Source organism: Helianthus annuus, chromosome 8 (genome assembly GCF_002127325.2).
Source record: "Helianthus annuus cultivar XRQ/B chromosome 8, HanXRQr2.0-SUNRISE, whole genome shotgun sequence".
NCBI classification, from domain to species: Eukaryota; Viridiplantae; Streptophyta; class Magnoliopsida; order Asterales; family Asteraceae; genus Helianthus; species Helianthus annuus.
In genome coordinates, this window is record NC_035440.2 from 84,041,313 (window position 1) to 84,061,185 (window position 19,873).

At 35.5% G+C, this 19,873-nt stretch overlaps 1 protein-coding gene and 1 long non-coding RNA gene across 5 annotated transcripts; one reads left to right on the top strand and one right to left on the bottom strand.

Annotated features, from left to right (window-relative positions):
* Positions 1-244: 244 nt before the first annotated feature.
* On the top strand, positions 245-1,343 carry LOC118481074. The gene is made up of 2 exons (XR_004864314.1): positions 245-789; positions 1,045-1,343. It is a non-coding gene; the product is annotated as an uncharacterized LOC118481074 (long non-coding RNA).
* An 859-nt stretch (positions 1,344-2,202) lies between these two features.
* LOC110873259 (rab3 GTPase-activating protein catalytic subunit) lies at positions 2,203-15,540 on the bottom strand. 4 transcript variants are annotated; one of them, XM_035976793.1, is made up of 24 exons: positions 15,388-15,477; positions 15,236-15,288; positions 13,935-14,015; positions 13,543-13,586; positions 13,377-13,440; positions 13,146-13,260; positions 12,971-13,038; positions 12,774-12,871; positions 11,534-11,705; positions 11,229-11,451; positions 11,007-11,133; positions 10,810-10,919; positions 10,634-10,726; positions 9,875-10,000; positions 9,660-9,793; positions 9,042-9,132; positions 8,882-8,960; positions 7,836-7,962; positions 7,689-7,760; positions 6,629-6,668; positions 5,305-5,552; positions 4,069-4,246; positions 3,181-3,392; positions 2,236-2,605 (listed from the first exon to the last, which is right to left on the bottom strand). In XM_035976793.1, the coding sequence occupies exons 3-24, from the start codon at positions 13,992-13,994 to the stop codon at positions 2,306-2,308; spliced, it is 2,781 nt and encodes a 926-aa protein (XP_035832686.1). In that variant the 5' UTR covers positions 13,995-14,015; positions 15,236-15,288; positions 15,388-15,477; the 3' UTR covers positions 2,236-2,305. The 4 variants fall into 4 exon arrangements, with proteins under 4 accessions (XP_021977883.1, XP_035832686.1, XP_021977884.1 ...); XM_022122191.2 differs by lacking the exon at positions 15,236-15,288 and having other exon boundaries at positions 2,203-2,605; positions 15,388-15,540; XM_022122192.2 differs by lacking the exon at positions 15,236-15,288 and having other exon boundaries at positions 8,882-8,955; positions 9,043-9,132; positions 15,388-15,540.
* Between the last annotated feature and the right edge of the window lie 4,333 nt (positions 15,541-19,873).

Consider the following 19,873-nt stretch of genomic DNA (forward strand, 5'->3'; position numbering starts at 1 on the left):
GTATTCAAAGTATTAAGTAGAGTGAATTTCAAATTTTATCCTTTATTTTTATACCTCTTTTCAAGCAGTGTCCTTTGTCTTTTAAATTGACAAGTTTTGTACTTTATGATTTCAAATCTTGCATGTTATATCTTTTAAACCTAACCCAGTTAATATTTTTGGTTAAATCTGGTGATGTGCCTTGCACATAAAAGTATTTTAGTCCTTTTACCATGTTATTTAAAATAATACATCTTAAAGAAAATAAATAATTAATTATATAGCAATATGATTATATCTTTCTCTCTCTAACACACTCCGTCTCTCTCCATCTCATCTCTATCCCCTTCTCTGTACATTTTAGCTCCACCTTCCATTCACACACTTCATTACACACTGTATATTCACCTTCGTCCACCACACCCCCTTCCAACACCACAGCCTCCTTCCACCACCACCACCACCCCTTCGTCCACCACAGCTCCGGCACACCAAATTTACATCTATAAATCCAAATCTATAACTACCGATCGTCTCCTTCCTCATCTCGGTAACAGATCTAACAAATCTCACACTAACTTTTGCTTTTTCAAACAACAATTTTATATAATAATGATAATAATGTAAGAATTGATATCAATTTCAACAACCGATTAAAGGTTTCTAATGGAGTCTGCAAATATCAGACACGTATTGACTTCCTTTGGTCCATTGTTGGACTTTCTTGCTATCAGTTCCGGTGACGGCCGAGCACTACTGTGTATGCAACTAGGGTTTATCAAGGAGTTAATTACTGTTTTCGTCCCTGTGGTTTGTCAAAAATCACTTTTTCAGCCCATTAGTTTAAAAATGCCGATTTCAGTCTCTCTCTGTGGTTTCACTTTCATAACCATTTCAGTCCCTATGGTTTCACTTTCGTAACCATTTCAATCCATTTATTATGTTAGTACAGGGACTGAAATGGTTACGATGTGGACTGAAATGGTTACCAAAGTGAAACCACAGGGACTGATATCGCAATTTTTAAACTAATGGACTGAAATAGTGATTTTTAACAAACCACAGGGACGAAAACAGTAATTAACTCGTTTATCAAGGGAGGAGGGTTTTATGATGTGGATTTGTGAGGGTAGCAGTTGCTAAAAATTTGGAGAAGAAAGAGATGGAGTTGGCAGTGGCTGGAATTGGCGGTGGCCGGGGATGAAGAAGTTGCAGAGAAGAAAGAGATGGAGTTAGGTTTGAAGAGCTGGAGAAGTTTTTTTTGTAAGATTTTAATTTTTTAAAATGGTTGGTTATTTATATTATCTACACAATTAGTCCCTCTAAATATGAATTGACAAAATTGCCCTTATGTGTTTTGAACATGATCAGATTTAACAGAAAAAATTAACTGAGTTTTGCTTAAAGGACAAAACGTGTATGATTTGAAAACATAAAGTATAAAACTCGTCAATTTTGAACATAAAGGACAGCGCTTGAAAATGAGCATAAAGATAAAGGACGATTCTTGAAATTCACTCGTATTAAGTATATAAAAGTTCCTATTATAACGAAATGATAAATAATGACTAAAATGTAAAAAACTAAAGGGGCCCACAAACTTGTTTGTGAGCTTGTTTAGGGCACACGGGGTGGTCCGTTATACCACCCCTATCACGCGTTAAAACATAACGTAACACCGCCGCCGGTATAGCCACAACGCGTTATATTTAGAACGCGTTAATTGTATAACGCGTTGAAGAAAATGTGGCAAGTTCTATAAACCTCTGCATGTTTGCATGTTGCATGCTCTCACTACTAACACGTGTACATGGAAGAAAATGGGAGCACCCTACTACAACACGTGTACATGGAAGAAAATGTGGCAAATTCTATAAAAATAAAAATTATAAAAAAAATGGGAGTGATAGAATTCTATCACTAGTGATACCACCCCCCTACATTTCTATCACTAGTGATAGAATATTGGTTGTACACATGCCATGACTTGATTGGACAGTGGAAGTGATAGAATCTATCACTAGTGAACCACCCCCCTCCCCTTATAGCCACAAACAGTCACGGACAGATCCAAACAATATGAACGTCTGTGGGTTACTTGTCAGTGAGTGCCAAAAATGCCGCATTGCAGCTGCTATTAGACGAGCGCCTTTGGACTTGTATATAACTTTATTCAGCAACGCATGTAACTGCCTTATGTTTATGATTAGACCAAACTATACATACGTAAATAAAACCTTATAAAAAAGTGTCATATTAATTTGAACACAAATTAACACCATGAATGGATAATTTATAAAACAAACTAGATAACAATACATATCTATCAATCACAAGAGGTAACAGATAAAGCTACCCTTAAATCATTAGAAGTGCCACAAATGTACATCCTGTGAGTTTCTATTTCCTGCTCATGACTCCATTGACTCTTGGGAGCATGGTAACTGCTGTCCATCCGATCACGCAATGAGAACACAATTTCCCTTGTTATAGGTTCGTGCCCGTTTAATAAATTCCCCATGCTCAACACCTTCCTCCAAGACTGGTTAGCCGATGGTTGAACGAACATACTTGTTACCACATCTCTCTCGTTCACCCTTACTTCTTCCTTTTTATTCACTAATTCCTGACAAAACAACTTTTTATTAGCTATTTGTTTGTTGCTACGAGAACCCGCTAAGGAAACTTCACGGGCCCACCAATACTTTGTTAACCGTACCTGTACCCGTACCGATTTTAGGTATTTGGTACATGTATCGGTACCCAGGTTTATCGATTTCGGTATTCTTTACTTTCGGTATCTGTACGGGTAAAATTGGGTACCGGTACCGAATTTTAGATAGAGCTTTAAAAGTATTTTTATATTATGTTTTATTTCGTATTATGGTATTTATGGTACTCGTATCGATTTATCTATTTGGTGCTACCCGTATCGTATTGGTACTCGTACCGATTTTACCTATTTGGTAACCGTACTGTATTGGTACTCGTGTCGATTTTACCTATTTAATACCCGTACGAGTGCTCAAAAAATAAAAATATAAAATAACAACAAAGTGGTACCAAAGCGGGTACCGTACCGAAATACCCGTACCGGTACCGTACCAATACATTCGGTACGGTATTTGGTACCTAGTTTTGTTCAAATTCGGTACTGTACCGGTACGGGTACTATACCAATCCCATCCCTAGGCGACATACCTTGTTTGTATCTCCCCCAACTGAGGCTTTTCCCATTTTGGGTAAATAGAAGTTGTAGAAATTGTTAAAAATAGTTTGTGAGAGACGTGGTGCATGCAAGAATTTGCGATGAAGAGAAGCTGCTAACGTTATTAGCTTCTCCACGTGCTCAAAAACAACACAAAGTCGTTTCAAGTCCTCGATTATCTCAGGATCCCCAGGTAACTTGTTCGCTACAATTCAAAGTTAAATTATATAAGGTTGATAACATAGGGAGTGTTTGGATGCATGTGCATCTTGAAACTGATTATATGATAATAGATTATCAGAATCTGTAAATCAACTATTTGAGCATTTGGCAAATTATAATTATTTAAACAAGTATGATATAGAATCAAATTATTTGAATAAATAATCATAACCAGAAGAGTAAAATGCCATTTTCGTCCCTGAGGTTTGGCCAGTTTTGCAATCGTCCAAAGGTTTGAAATCTTGCCATTTTCATCCGGCTCACTAACTCCATCCAATTTTCTCCGTTAATTCAAGGGTATTTCCGTCTTTTTTGTTAACTTAAAGGGCTATTTGGTCTTTTTCACTTTATGTAAAAAAACCAAATACCCCTAAAAACCGAATTGCCCTTTAAATTAACAAAAAAACCGGAAACACCCCTGACTTAATGGAGAAAATTGGATGGAGTTAACAAGCCAGATGAAAACGGCAAGATTTCAAACCTTTTGGATCCAGATATGGAAAAACAAAACTTTGGACGAAAGTTGCAAAACTGGCCAAACCTTAGGGACAAAAATGGCAGTGAAAATCGACAATAAGTTCCATGATGCAAATCCAAGCACCCCAATAGATTACACGTAACATAAATTAATATCAAGAGAGAAAAAAAATGATACCTACCTTGCAACGGCCTCAATGCAGAAGCCAAAGTGGGGTATAACTGATCGATTTTTGTGGTCATGTTTTTTAACCCACCAAAGTTAGTCTGGTTAAGAGTATCCGCTGATGCTTGAAAAGCGGTACAGACCATTTGTTCAAGCAATTGATGTGGACGAACTGTTTCCAGATAATGAAGTATCTTTGGAGTAAAAGGTTTTGGAAGTTAGAATAATATATGAAATTCAAATTCTAAATATATAAATTCTAGGGCAAATTGCACTTTACGTCTTTTAAGTTTGAGCAACATTGCAGGCGTTGTCCTTTAATTAACAAAATTACACTAGATAAGAGCATTCACATTGGAGCCTCCATCTCCATCTATATAAAAAAACACATATCTGTAAATTTTGTTAATTTTCAAAAACATTTCACATTCGACTCTCTTATCTTTATCTATTTGTTACTCACAAACACTTATTTTATTATTTTTCTCTTTCCTACACACTCACAATAGAAATATAGACAGTTGAATATGAACCTCTAAATATCGAAGTTACTTTACTTTCTATATATTTTCCTCTATTATTGAGATTCCAATGTGGTGATGTTTTTGTTGTTTCCTCTACTATTATATTCAGTGACGGATCTAGAAAAAACCTAAAGGGGCAACGTTTCTATAAAAAGAGGTGGCGAAATCGAAAAAACGTCAAATTTTTCCAAAATTTACACTAATTTACACAACTGCCGGAGCGTCAAGGGGCAACGGGGGTTGCCCCTTGTTCTATGCTAGGTCCGCCCTTGATTATATTCTCTATATTATCTACAATAGAGGCTCCAATGTGAATGCTCTAAGTGGGTATCCTTTATGTTGCAGTCTCTGATCATGCGGTGTCCTTTTGCCCTAACTCAATTAGTTTTTCTGTTAACTTTTTACACATGCCCCTCACATGAGGGCATAATAGTCATTTTCACTTGTAAATTTAAGTGAAAATGACTATTATATTTTAACCATGAAACTTCAAGAGGACGATATATTTTGTGTGAAAATGACCATTATACCCTCATGTGAGTGGCACATGTTAAGCAACATAAAAATTTAACTGGGTTAGGGCAAAAGGACACCGCATGATGAGAAACTGTAACATAAAGGACATCTAGTGTAATTTTGTTAGTTAAAGGATAGCACCTGCAATTTTGCTCAAACTTAAAGGATGTAAAATGCAATTTACCCTAAATACTATTTATGCTTGTATGCACCTTTTCCCCTTCTCTATTTGGATCCATAAGTGGCTTTTGCTCTGAAGCTGGTAAAGGAGGTGCGTCGTTCCAAATTTTGCGCCATGAATTCCCGGGATCTGACATTCTCTCTGAAAGTTTTCCGCCAGGTGGCCATTTCTTTCTAGAAGATGATGATGATGAGTCATCCTCCCAGTCTTTAGGGGAATGCCATCGGATAAAATCTTCGAAAGCAGCTTCTGGATTTGCAGCTTTAAAGGCCGACATATCTGGTTTAAATTACATATAATAATACCAAAAGTTAAGGCATCAATAAAAAAAGACGAAAAATGAGTGGGTCGAAATTCGAATGGCTACGGTTTTAGTAATAACTAGTGCATGAAATATGGTTAGAAAAGTTAGAATATTTCAATAATAATCTAACTTTATTGAAATAATAATTAATGATGTTTTAAGTTGGGGGACTTTTAACCTTTTAATCCATTTGACGTGCTTCCTATCAAGCAAACTTTTTACACGTTTGACATGTAGAGAACCAGTAAATTTCCCCAAGCGTTGCGAAAACGTCGAAACGTAAAGTAACTTCAATTTATATAGTCTAATGAAAACGCATTATATTTTAGTATTTTACCCGACTCGTTTTCGAACAAAATTTATGTCAAAATGTTGACCAACTGAAAGCATGCATAAAAATAAGCACGGAAGCATATTATAACTGACCAGACTTATTTGAGAAATAAATTTATGTTGAAACATAAACCAACATGAATATATACCAACACATACATAAAAAATAAGCACGTAAGAAAATAATGTTTTTTTAACTTAAAGAATGGTACGGCACGTTGTGGCGGCGTCGAAATATAAAATAACTCGAATATATACCCTCTAATAAAAACGTATTATATTTTACCCGACTCGTTTTCGAACAAAATTTATGTCAAAACATAGACCAACTAAAAACGTACATAAAAATAAGCATGAAAATGTATCATATTTGACCCAACTCATTTCCCAAAAAAAAAATTACGTCGAAACGTAAATCAGCTTGAATTTATACTGACACGTACATAAAAATAAGCACGTAAAACTCGATTACAAAGTCTTTAAAAAGTTGAGGGGTTGTAAGTTTTAATCCTAAAAGTTAGGTAAAAAACAAAAAGGCACAAAAAGACAGACACAAAAAAAGCTACCGTAGACGCAGCTTCAGATTGTAGGTATACATAATAAACATAATCCAAATTGACCCGTTAATGAGTATGTCAAAATAGCCACTCTAAACAAACGGTAAATCATAACGTGACAATCTATTAACACTAATCAAATACAGAATTGTGTTTGTTACCTGAAGATAGGATGTCCTTCTCCAACTGGCCCGAGAAGTTCTGACAATTTATACAAGAAAATTATCAGTTTTTAGAAAGGAAGCTACTCAACAATAAATATTTTGCAGATAAAGAATCCAAAAACGTTACTTTGTGGGTGTTTGGGTGTGTGTAAATTTTGGAAGTGGTTAACAGGGTGTAGAAAATAGTGTTTGCATGTGGATTTTGCCTTTTGCATTTTTCATAATCAGATAATAAGATGTTTGAGTGTTTGGCAAATTCTGCTTTTTACGAAACTGATAAGATAAAATGATCAAAACCAAGATTTTTACTGGAAAAAAGAGAGGTACTATGACTAGAGTAACCTGATGTTTAGCAAATTTTGATTAAAGTACACGGATGGTCACTGTGGTTTACCAAAATCTTGGATTTGGTCCCTAGTTTTCCAAAAGTACACGGATAGTCCATGCCGTTTGCACTTTGTAACGCATTTAGTCCTCAGCCAACAAATCTAAAGGTTTTAGCAGGTCCAAGTTAGGGACTAAATGCGTTACAACATGCAAACCACAGGAACCATCCATGTACTTTTGGAAAACGTTGGAGACTAAATGCGTTACAAAGTGCAAACCGCAAGGATCATTCAAGTACTTTTGGAAAAAGTTGGGGACTAAATGCGTTACAAAGTGCAAACCACATGGAGCATCCGTGTAGTTTTGAAAACCAGGGACCAAATCCGAAGTTTTGATAAACCACAGTAGCCATACTCTTCGGATTATTAAAGTAACGATGAATAAAAAAGAAGGCAATTTTGGCAGAAAAGAAAAGGGAGAGAGGTATCATGAAATGGGAGAAAAAGTTTCTCGTAATAGATAATTTATATCACCCTGTGATAATTGCTCATATTAAACTGATTATTTGACCAATACTCAGCTAATCAGAAGCGTAATCTGTTTATCCAAACATTAAATAATTTTTTTATTTCTAATTACATGAGATAATAAAATAATTAGTTCCAAAAGAAAATTCCAAACACTCCATCAAACATCTAGAATCCTTACATCACGAATATGTGAGACTTACAAATGAATCGCCCAAGACTTCAACTGCCCGGAGCCTTTCTTCGTGCATATCTTCCGTCATAATTGGTGGATCCTATAAAATAAACATATAAAAAATAGCAGGTTATTGACTGTGAAGGAGTAAGTCAATATGTAAAAATGGATTAACCTGAGTGAATGGTGCATGCATATAGTTCGGTGAGTTCAGAAGCATCATCGTTTCCACTACCCCTGCTGATCCCCTTCTCATATTATTATTATTTGAAGATTCTAAATTCGCATTGGAAGTTGAAGTGCTGCAAAATATATCATAAGACAATTTTAAAACATCCGAGAGCTTTAAAACCATGGGAATCTGTACTGACATGTTTTCATTTGTACAAAAAAAAAAAAAAAAAAAAAAAAAAAAACTAGATTGTTGCCATAGGTCGCGCGTTGCGGCGGCGACGCCTTAGTTGTTTATAGCTGGCAGCATGTTATATGATGCATTAACCATATGAAAAAGCGTGTTTCGATGTATATGATCTAACTCAACGTAATCTATATAAGCATTGCGGTTACAGTGTATGATGAAGACATTAACATGTGGTGCCCGCACGTGACGTTACGCGTTTTTGACTTTGTTACACACGTAACTTTCGTGACAATAACGTAATTAGACATTAGACATAGATAAAAAAAAGAGTGTGTTTCAGTCGTTGCGGTGTAAAGTCGTAAAAGTAATTTAGACAGTGATGGAAAGCCGTAAAAGTAATTTAGGCATTAACGTGGTTACGCATAGATTAAAAAAAAGTATGTTTCGGTCGTTGCGGTGTAAAGTCGTAAAAGTAATTTAGACAGAGATGTAAAGTCGTAAAAGTAATTTAGGCATTAACGTGGTTAGGCATAGATAAAAAAAGTATAATAATGTGTCGCACGTTGCGGTGTAAAGTCGTAAAGGTAATTTAAACAAAATGAGGTGTCAAGTTATTAAGTAGAAAAGTTTATAGGGGCAAAATTGTCAATTACCAAAAGTTAGAAGTGAATGTGTAACTTACTTAAAGAATAGGGAGTGTAGGTGTCAATTTAGAAAGTGTAGGGGTGTTTTGAACATGTACAGAACATATAGAGTAAGTTAAGTTGTGTGCACGCGTTTAAAAAATTGTTTAGCATCCTGTATGCTGATTAGTGTTCAATAACTAAAAACACCGAGAAGAGCTCACTTGCTTACTTCACCTGTGACTTTCCTTAATTAAACTTTCTTTGGCCCTCAACGTATGAGATAAATCCTCATTAGCCACATCACTAGCCTGAAGTTTCATTAAACAAAACATTAATATAAAATTATAGTTCTATATGATGACGTCGTAGCTTATGAACAAAAGAACAAACGCTACCTCAACACTAGGAGAATCACTATTGCTGTCACCAACGCCATCTTGATGGCTGTCAAGCTGCTGACGTCTTTTCTCGATACAAATTGCAAGCTGAGAAACATAAACATATTGAAAATAATAATAAATATAAAAAGTAAAATGCCATTTTTGTCCCTTAGGTTTGACCAGTTTTGCGACTTTCGTCCAAAGGTTTGTTTTTCCACAACTGGATCCAAAAGGTTTGAAATCTTGCCGTTTTCATCCGGCTCGTTAACTCCATCCATTTTTCTCCTTTAAGTCAAAGGTATTTCCATCTTTTTTGTTAACTCAGAGGGCAATTCGGTCTTTTTCACTTTATGTAAAAAGACCAATGATCCCCTGAAAAAGACCGAATTGCCGTTTAAGTTGACAAAAAGGATGGGAATACGCCTGACTTAACGGAGAAAAAAGGATGGAGTTAACGAGCCGGATGAAAATGGCAAAATTTCAAACCTTTCGGATCCAGATGCGTAAAAACAAACCTTGGACGAAAGTCGCACAACTGACCAAACCTCAGGGACGAAAATTACATTTTACTAAGTATAATAAATATAAGAAATATCACATATTTTTATCTTAGAACTAATTCAATGTAATACCATTTGCAACTTTTGATTGACCAAACAGGTTGATAAGTCAATGGTGCCATTGACTGGCATTCGTGGCAATGGTTGTGATTCTTCCCAGCACCAACGAACTTCTCTGATAAATTCTATCCATAGTACGGCAATGGCTAAACATAAAATAATACATTTTAGTAAAAGAAATATATAAAAGTTTTGATTTACTAGTTTCAGATTTTGACCAACTTTACCACGTATGTTGCAGTCTCCAAACCATAATGAGTGTAAGCAAAACTGAGCAAACAGAGTTTCCAACGGAGCACCCTTTATTATTCTAGAACTTTTGTGTCTGCTTTCAGGCGAAATGACTTCAGGTCCTGTCATGAAATTTGAGTATTATTATATAGGATATATGGCATTGACAATTAACAGAGTAAAATGCCATTTCGTCCCTAAGGTTTGGCCAGTTTTGCGACTTTCGTCCAAAGGTTTGTTTTTCCGCATCTGGATCCAAAAGGTTTGAAATCTTGCCATTTTCATCCAACTCGTTAACTCCATCCATTTTTCCCCGTTAAGTCAGGGGTATTTCCGTCTTTTGTTAACTTAAAGGGCAATTCGGTCTTTTTCACTTTATGTACAAGCATTTAGCATAATGTACAAGTATTCAAAATACCCTTAACGAAAAAAAAAGACGAAAAACACCCCTGACTTAACGGAGAAAAATGGATGCAGTTAACGAGGTGGATGAAAATGCCAAGATTTCAAACCTTTTGGACCTGATGAGGAAAAACAAACCTTTGGACGAAAGTCGCAAAACTGGCTAAACCTCAGGGACAAAAATGGCATTTTACTCTAATTAATATTATCCACCTACTTCAGAATGAAGAAAAAGAACGAAAACACAAAAAACGGCATACTTTGAGCACGTGTGCATTCCATGAAGACATAACAGTGTGTAAAGAGTTTAAAACGCAAAAAAAAAAAAAAAAAAAAAAAAAAGGAAAATGCACCCTCATGACAAAGATCTTTGAGCACACGATCAAGAACTGTGGGTGGAGGAACTACTGCAGATGACTTCAATTTGTCAGATCCTGATGTTTCAACTGTAAAGAATTATAACAAAGAAGTCAGCAATGTAGAATAATCGAAAACTATTTGACAGAAAAATAATCACACGCACACACACCCGACACAAAATCTTCCATGAATTTAACATCCAATGATATAGCCAATGCATCGATCAAAAGCCCAAGTTGTGAAGCAAATCCAACCATGTGTCCCATGTAATCACCCATGCTATACAACAAAATACGTCACTTCATTAAAAGAATATGATAAAGTGTGGTGAAAAAACTAAAAAGAACCAACGAAAGAACTACTTACAGATAAGAAGAGAACTCGGGAACAATGAACCACTTATGAGCTTCATGAATAGAAACATTTTCCAGCTCAGCCATCTCCATGGAGCTTTCAACCGTTTTCTCATCCCACGTGGCAATAAGTTCAAAAGCTGCATACATTCTATCCATATATCACCAACGAAACAATTCCAATTTCTAAAATATAGTAATATACATGAGTTAACAAAACTTTGAAATATTATACCTTTTAAGGGGTCTTCTGCAGTGTACCACTCACTCCAAGGACAGTCATCATCCCATTGTAATTTGTTACGGTTATCAACACCGTTATCCTGTCCAGATTCGTTCATCTCATACTCGGACTTTATCTCTTCGTTATCATCATCGTAAGGAAGAGTTTTATAAGTTAGTTTCATAGTGAAATGGACTCTGAAGAAATGTGTTGAAAGGTCTGATGACGAGAAAGCCTGCAGCATTAGTAATTAATTCAATTGATGAATCGTATCATAATATATTTTACTTTAAAAACATTGTGAGGAGGTGACTTACAAACTTAGAAACAAAAAGCTCATATAACCCCTCCAAATGCATGAGTTTTACTGGAACCTGGGTAGCGATAAGATCTCCCTCAAATCTTCGAGTAAAAACCGTACCCATATTTTGGATCCCAATGTAAGCTTTTCTAGAAGGATCATGCACCGGAACAAATGCTGGCCACAAACTAAAGTGTTCATAGAATCAGAACTCTTAAGGTAAAAATCTATTAAAATTTTGTTTATGGCTGTAAACGAACAGAACGGTTCCCGAACTGCGTTCATGTTCATTAGTGTAGTAAATGAATGAACACGGACAAGAAATTTCGTTCGATTAACTAAATGAACGAAGACGAACAAATGTCTCGTCCGTTCGACTGCGTTCGTGAACGTTCGGTAATATGCTTGTTTACGTTTATTCATATTCGTCCATTTTCGTCTCGTCCGTTCGACTGCGTTTGTGAACGTTCGGTACTATGCTTGTTTACGTTCATTCATATTCCTTCGTTTTCGTTTGTTTATGTTCATTTGTTAAAAAAATTTGACGTATTTAATATTTTTTACTTTGCCCCTTAAGTTTTACTTTCTCTCCTAAACATAAATTATTAATTATATTAAGAGGGTGGTTGGGATTACGTTTTGAAGTGATTATTTGATTATTGCGTTTGTAAAACATAAATAATCTAAAAAAGTGTTTGGATGAAAAAGTGATTATCTGCCTCCAAAACACAGTTTTGGAGAAGCATGTACCTACATGCTTTTTCAAAACGCAGTTTTGAAAACGCAAAATCTATTTTGAAAACGCATAATCTATTTTGAAAACGCAACACCAAACACCCCCTAAAAAAATAGTAAAACGTAAACCCTTATCTAAACATATTGAAAGTTGAAACCCTACGGCCTCATCTTGAAATCTTTGAATGTTCAACGTTGTTTCCCCTGCATCACGGTTCTTTCAGCCTCATCTTCAATCGACATTGAACCCAAGATCATCGAAAGGTACTTTTTTTTAATTTTCAAATTGATTTGTTTGTGTTCGTTTGTGTTCACGAACAACTGAATTTCCTTAACAAATGAACATGAACATAAAATTCTATTCGTCATGTGCTCAACAAACAGTTCACAAACATCAAAATTTCCTTAACGAACACGACACGGCCTTGTTCGTTCGGTTCGTTTACAGCCCTAATTTTGTTTTTCAATCATTTATTTAGCATAATGATAGAAGTATAAACTATTATATGTAACAGTCCCACCTGGAACAATTTGAAAAGGCTATGGCAACTGCGCTCAGGAGTTTACTAGCCTCTGGCGAGTCAAGAATAACCCCATTGGCACTCTGTGGTGCAATCACCTGGTTACACTTAAACATTAGTGCCTTGATATGTAATCATTTAACAGTAGCATATGATGATATGAATGTTAAGATAATGAACTATTAATAGTTTAATACCATGAATTCTTTCACGCCAAAAGACAATTGCAGGTCATGTAAAGAGGAATTCCAATCTGCAGGCTTTCCTGATCGACATCATGCAACAATGAATATAACAATTAATAACAATAGCAACAAAAAAGAGCATGATGACACTGAAACGTGAAAAGGAGTTTCAAACTTTCACGTATACCCGCATTGCTAATTTCAAAGTAGTACTCCATGCAATAATTTTTCATAGCGTATTTCAGCTCAGATTTGACCTTATACAAGTTCTTTGGTTCCCCCGACGGAACAGCTCCCTTTTCCTACACATATGTATATAAAAACAATTAAAATTCATATTGAATATAAGAAGTATAATGGTTCCATGGGTCAGTGAAACAAATATGCATACTGGAGTATCTCGTTACATGAAGCGTACCAACAAATTTTTGGGACCGCTTGCTAGCCATTGTCGACAAACAGCCTCAATTTCAGATATGAACCTATGAATAACGGTTTTAGCAAAATTACTTTTTCCTTGCTTCAAAATGACAAATGATCCAGAATATAAATATGCATTAAAGTTTGGCAGATATATATAATACCTTTCCCATGAAGAGGCTAGGGTATAGTCATCAAAGTGTTCAAACTGCATGGTAATAAACAATCAAGTAATGGTTAGGTCCTGTATCTACTCTGGGTGATATTCTTCTTTCAAAGGGACAACTACTAATCACTTGTATTTTCAGCTTGATACTGGAAACACTACTGACTTTCTTCGTTAAATATATTGAGTAAACAAAATGCTTTCAGAAAGAAAGCTTGGTTTCCTTAGCAACTAAACAAAATGCATTCCTCTTTAGGTAGCAGTTATACAATTTTTTATGTAAAAAATTGGCCAGTTTCATTACCAATGTAGCTAATTTTTGTTGTAAATGATTAATGTAAATTGTAAAACAAAGGTTGTAAAAAGGTAGCAATTAGCAATCATCTGTACCTCTTCTTCTTCCTCTGAATCGTCTTCCACCTTATGCACCTTTTTGCTAGATGATGCCATCAAAAAGCTAAAATCAATGTCCTGTAGTAATAACACAACAACGTAAAACAGTACTCTTCTAAAATCAAATTTACTAATAAAAAATTAAAAATAAAAAAAAAATCACAAATCACATACTTCTGATAATGTTCACAAAAGTGGCCTAATTCATGAACCAAAAACAGATAAATAAAAAATCACAAATCACAAACTTCTGATAAATGTTCACAAAATTGACCTAAATCATGAACCAATTGCAGCACATAACACATTTAGTAAAAAACAACTATCCAGCATTTATAGGCTATACAGTATATAATTTATAATCAACAATTCTGAAATCACATGCTCATGACCAAAACAACAAAATCAGCATAAATTTTCAATAAAAATTGACCTAATTCATGAGCAAATTGCAGCACTAAACAAAATTAGTAACAAACAGTTATCCAGCATGTATACAGTATCTGGTTCAAAAATCAATAATAATTCCAAATCACATCCTCATAACCAAAACAACAAAATTTGCACAAATATTCAATAGAAATTGACCTAATTCATGAACAAATTGCAGCACTGAACAAAATTAGTATAAAACAGTTATCCAGCATGTAACCTATACAGTATCTGATTGATAATCACATGCTCATAACCAAAACAACAAAATCTGCATAAATATTGAATAAAAATTAACCTAATTCATGAACAAATTACAGCACTGAACAAAATTAGTATAAAACAGTTATCCAGCATGTAATCTATACAGTATCTGATTGATAATCACATGCTCATAACCAAAACAACAAAATCAGCATAAATATTGGATAAAAATTGACCTAATTCATGAACAAATTGCAGCACTGAACAAAATTAGTATAAAACAGTTATCCAGCATGTAAGCTATACAGTATCTGATTGATAATCACATGCTCATAACCAAAACAACAAAATCAGCATAAATATTGGATAAAAATTGACCTAATTACATAACAAATTGCAGCACTGAACAAAATTAGTAGAAAACAGTTATCCAGCATGTAATCTATACAGTATCTGATTGATAATCACATGCTCATAACCAAAACAACAAAATCAGCATAAATATTGGATAAAAATTGACCTAATTCATGAACAAATTGCAGCACTGAACAAAATTAGTATAAAACAGTTATCCAGCATGTAATCTATACAGTATCTGATTGATAATCACATGCTCATAACCAAAACAACAAAATCAGCATAAATATTGAATAAAATTTGACCTAATTCATGAACAAATTGCGGCACTGAACGAAATTAGTAGAAAACAACTATCCTGCACGTATACAGTATCTAAATTAAGATCAACAATTCCAAATCACATGCGCATAACAAGAAACAACGAAATAAGCAAAAATAATGAATAGAAATTGACCTAATTGATAATTGCAGTAGTGAGTTGAATCCGATTGCGAAGAGGAGATGAAGACGATCAAAGTGAAGAAATCCGAGATCTGTTTGTTTGATTGAATAAAAAAAATAGATGTTTTGGGTTTTAAAACGGTTTGACATGAAAAGCAAAAAAGGAAAAAAAGGAAACCGTGACCGGCAGGATTCGAACCTGCGCGGGCATAAGCCCACATAATTTCTATTCATTCCCGATAACTTTATCTACTAAAAATGTACATAAAAATAAGAGTAAATTACAAGTTTTGTCTTTTATGTTTACACCAAATTGCAGGCGCTATCTTTTTTTCCAAAAGTTTACAGGCGGTGTCCTTAACCTTCCAAAATCTTGCACGTTATGTCCTTTAGGTCAAACCTAGTTATATTTTTTGGTTAAATCTGGTCATGTGCATTGCACATGAGGGCATATTTGTCTATTCACATTCCCATGGGCTATTTTGTAAAAAGTTATTTTTCAGGGACTATTTATTCAAATTTGAGAAATAAAAAACAAATATAAAGTTACTCTCTCTCTCTTCGCTCTCTTCATCTAAAACACAAAAGGTAAACCCTAGAGTAGCAGTAGCAGGAAGTCGTTTCCATTCGTAAATTGTTCCCCGGCGGCGAGATCAATCGAAACGGTACACAAGATGAGCGATTACAGAAGCCCCCTCATGTCCAGTTTCCAGCGAATCTCTCCGTCTGCCATTCCGGCGACCTTAGATTGCATTTTAGCTTCAAATACTTCCCCTCCCTAGTCTCTGTTACTTCAATCGATTAGGGTTACAAAACCCTCCTTAGTCTCTGTTACTTTCAGCAATCGGTTATTGGCAATCAACACCGCCGTCACTGTTTGCACTGAACACCACCATCACCGTCGTTTGTACATCGCCGGAATGCCGCCGTCACTGTTGGCAATCACCGCCGTTTCTCCGTCGTACCTTCCACTGTCACCATCGCACTGAACACCACCACCGCCGCACCATCCAACGTCATCGTCGTTTCTCTTCACTGAAGATCTCGATAATTTGTGTATATATTTGTTCCAATATGGTTAAGGATCTGGATTTGATATTGTTTCATATCGATATAGTTATGGATCTGGATTTGAAATTTAAAGTTGTTGAAACAGCTGCTCTGCCGGAGTTTTGTAATGCTGATCGAATGTTTAAAATATTGATTGTTGAATCACAACAGAAAGAAAATTAGGAATTTGGGCATTTTCTTGCCTGTGGAAACTTGTAAAGCAAAAGCTATGTGAGAATTTACTTAGAAACAGTCGGTTTCACTTTGATTATTAGTTTTGGGGTTTTTGGTTGATGAGTTGATTTGGAGATGGTGGTTGTAGATGACGAAGGGTGGTAGTGGTGGCGGTGAAGGGTGATGGTGGTGGAGATAGGTGGTTGCTAATTTTAGAAATAGATATATATATCTGGTTACAAAAAATAATATTTTAAATTATTTTGTTTTATTTTATTTTTACATAATAGCCCCTTGATATAATTTATCTTACACAATAGTCCTTGGGAGGTGGAATTACAATTGTACCCTCATGTGCCTTGTACATAACTAGATTTAACCAAAAAATCTAACTGGGTTTGGTCTAAAGGACAAAACGTGCAAGATTTTGAAAGGTAAAGGACACCGCCTGTAAACTTTTGGCCAAAAGGACAGCGCCTGAAATTTGATGTAAACATAAAGGACAAAACTTGTAATTTACTCTAAAAATAAGCACGGAAACGTATTATATATGGTCCGACTTATTTGCGAAAGAAATGTACATCAAACACTTGCCTGAACTTATACCGACACATACAAAATAAGAAAAAAAAATTATGTATTTTAAGTTAAAAATGGTATCGCGCGTTGCGGTGGCGCCGAAACGTAAAGTAAGTCAATTGTATAAAGTCTAATGAAAACATATTATATTTGACCCAACTTGTTGTAAAATAAAATTGCGGAATTGGCCTGTAATATTCTCATCTATACGTCATTGGCCATTGTCAGTCTCACCTTTAATATTCCCCATGACAGTCCCACCTTTCACCTATTATTCATCCGCCGGTCCTCAGTTAAAAAAAACTTAACGAGGTTAAGTTTTTTTTCCGAATTCCAAACTGACGTATTAGGGCTTTTGATCAGAACGAGAATACGAGTCTATTGATATAAAACTTACCTCAGAATGGTGTTTCAAACGACTTGATTTTTGTTAATTGGAAGTTTAAACACCCGAATTGAAACACCGTTTTCATCGTTTGGAGTACGATTTCAAGTAAGTTTTACATCATTCGACCCGTATCCTCGGTCTGATCAAAAGCCCTAAAATGTCAGCTTGTAATTCAGGAAAAAAAAAACTTAACGGGTAGATGGAAAATAAGTGAAAGGTGGGACTGACATAGGGAATATTCAAAGGTGGGACTGACAATGGCCAATGACGTCTAGTTGGGATTACCATAGACCAATTCCCTAATAAAATTTATGCAAAAACGTAGATTAACTGAAAACGTACAAAAAAACCACATATTATATCTGAGCCTACACATTTTCAAAGAAACGTAACCAACTTAATTTATACTGGCACGTACATATAAATAAGCACGTAAAAATGATTATAAAGTTTATAAAAAACTGAAGGATTGTATGTGACAATACTAAATGTTAAATGGTAAACAAAAACTTACTAAAATACACCAAAAAAAACCTTGAAAAAGTTGACCAATGACCAACTATCATATAGCATCATGGCACTAGTCATCCAACTTGTTTTTGTAGTTATATAGAATTGTTAGTTTGTATGTAAAATTAAATAGGGGTAATGGTCTAATGCGGCAAAATAGTAGTAGTTACTAACGAGTTGTAACACCTCGAAATTTTGTGTCCAATGATGTGTTAACACGTGTCATGAGTTTATACGTGGCATTAGATATTAAATAAAGGACTAAAGTTGACAAACCTTGGAAAGTATGTAAATTCGAGGGTTATAAATGTCAACAAAGGGTAAATATACTGTATAATAACCCTAAGCGATGCTCGTGCCTTCAAACGAATAAATCATGGATCGTACGGAAGCGAAACGCGGAAGAAAGTGAGAGATTACAAGCTGCAGGGGTTAACTGTGTCAACATGTTTAATTATACCTCTGAGTGACCCTTTGACGAACCCGAGGCTTGTAACAGTAAAATACGCTCACTAGAATGTACTATATAAATTTCGCGAAGTTCCGTTTTAAAACGAGAAAGTTATGATCAAATTCGTACGAGAGGGGTTAAAAGCGTCAGCAATGAAAGTTAAGGCTTTCCGGATAGTAATTAAATTAACCGGGGACTTGACAGTGCGGGTAAAAGACACGAGGCCCTTAATTGTAATTAACCGAGGGCCAAATCGCAAAGTTACCCCTTCAAACCCGAAAGGTCAGGTTATTAATTACCAAAGATTCGGTTAATCATTACAAAAGATTTAAAAATCTTTGAAAACAGGCCTCAGGCGGCCCGCCTGAGTGAAACACATAAGTTAAAGCGGGCCGCGAGCCTCCTGCAGATACGTTTCCTGACATGCAGATTCATGCGGCCCGCGTACAAGTTGCATGAATCTAATGCGGGCCGCGTACAAGTCCCAGATGCAGAAACTTTGGACAGACTTGTTGTTTGAAGTTGTGAACGATCATATAGGCAATAAATAAAGCATGGGCGCCCTCTACATGCCCCCTAACATCCAGGGCCACCTGCTGATCATCCATGCTCCATTGTAGGTTGAGTTGTGATGATCCTATGCCAAGTTTTTCACTATAAAAGGCAAGACATTGTGCATAAGTGAAACACACCTCAAAACTTACCTTCTGATCATTCTTGGAGCTCCAAAGCTTTCCTATATCATTCTAAGTCATGCACTAAGCTTCTGTAAGTTGCCTAACCCTTTGTGGTTTCATTTTTCAATAGTTTTAGCCTAAAAGTCAATCCGTCGTAATTAACGATTGACTTTGCGATAAATCACGAATGGTCCAGTGGTTTGTCGAATCAAAGATAGTTATATGATGGTAATCATGTGGGCATTAAACCCCTAAAAGGGCACCCTCTGATTCCCACTCTAACTAGATCAAATGTCGAGTCAAACGTGCTTAGAAAAAGTCAACAGAAATGTCATTTTGCGATTTCTTGCATAATCTGTAATGTAGATGATATGTAACCTGTTTGAACACTCATAAAACCTGATAATAAGTATATAAACTAGTCTAAGCTTGTTTGATCCGACTATTTATTGTTTTGACCCGGTTCGGAGCCGAAAGTCGCAAAAGTTTGACTTTTGCAAAGACTTCAGTTCTGACCCGTTAAGTTTGTTTTAGATATGCCTTGGGACTCTCTTAGGACCAGGTTACATGATGGTATAAGCCTCTGTGACCGGTTCATTGTTTGTCCAAGTCTTTTACACATTTCCATTAAATGCTTAAAAGTTGACCGTAACGCCCTTTTTAATTTAAA

Bases quoted from the DNA above. Each gene is read 5' to 3' on its own strand.
- LOC110873259 (XM_022122191.2), bottom strand. From the start codon at position 13,994: ATGGCATCATCTAGCAAAAAGGTGCATAAGGTGGAAGACGATTCAGAG. The intron at 9,133-9,659 runs GTATTACATTGA...TATGTTTCTCAG, and splicing joins TCAATCAAAAGTTGCAAATG to CTTGCAATTTGTATCGAGAA. The intron at 6,669-7,688 runs GTAAGTCTCACA...ATAAATTGTCAG, and splicing joins AAGTCTTGGGCGATTCATTT to AACTTCTCGGGCCAGTTGGA.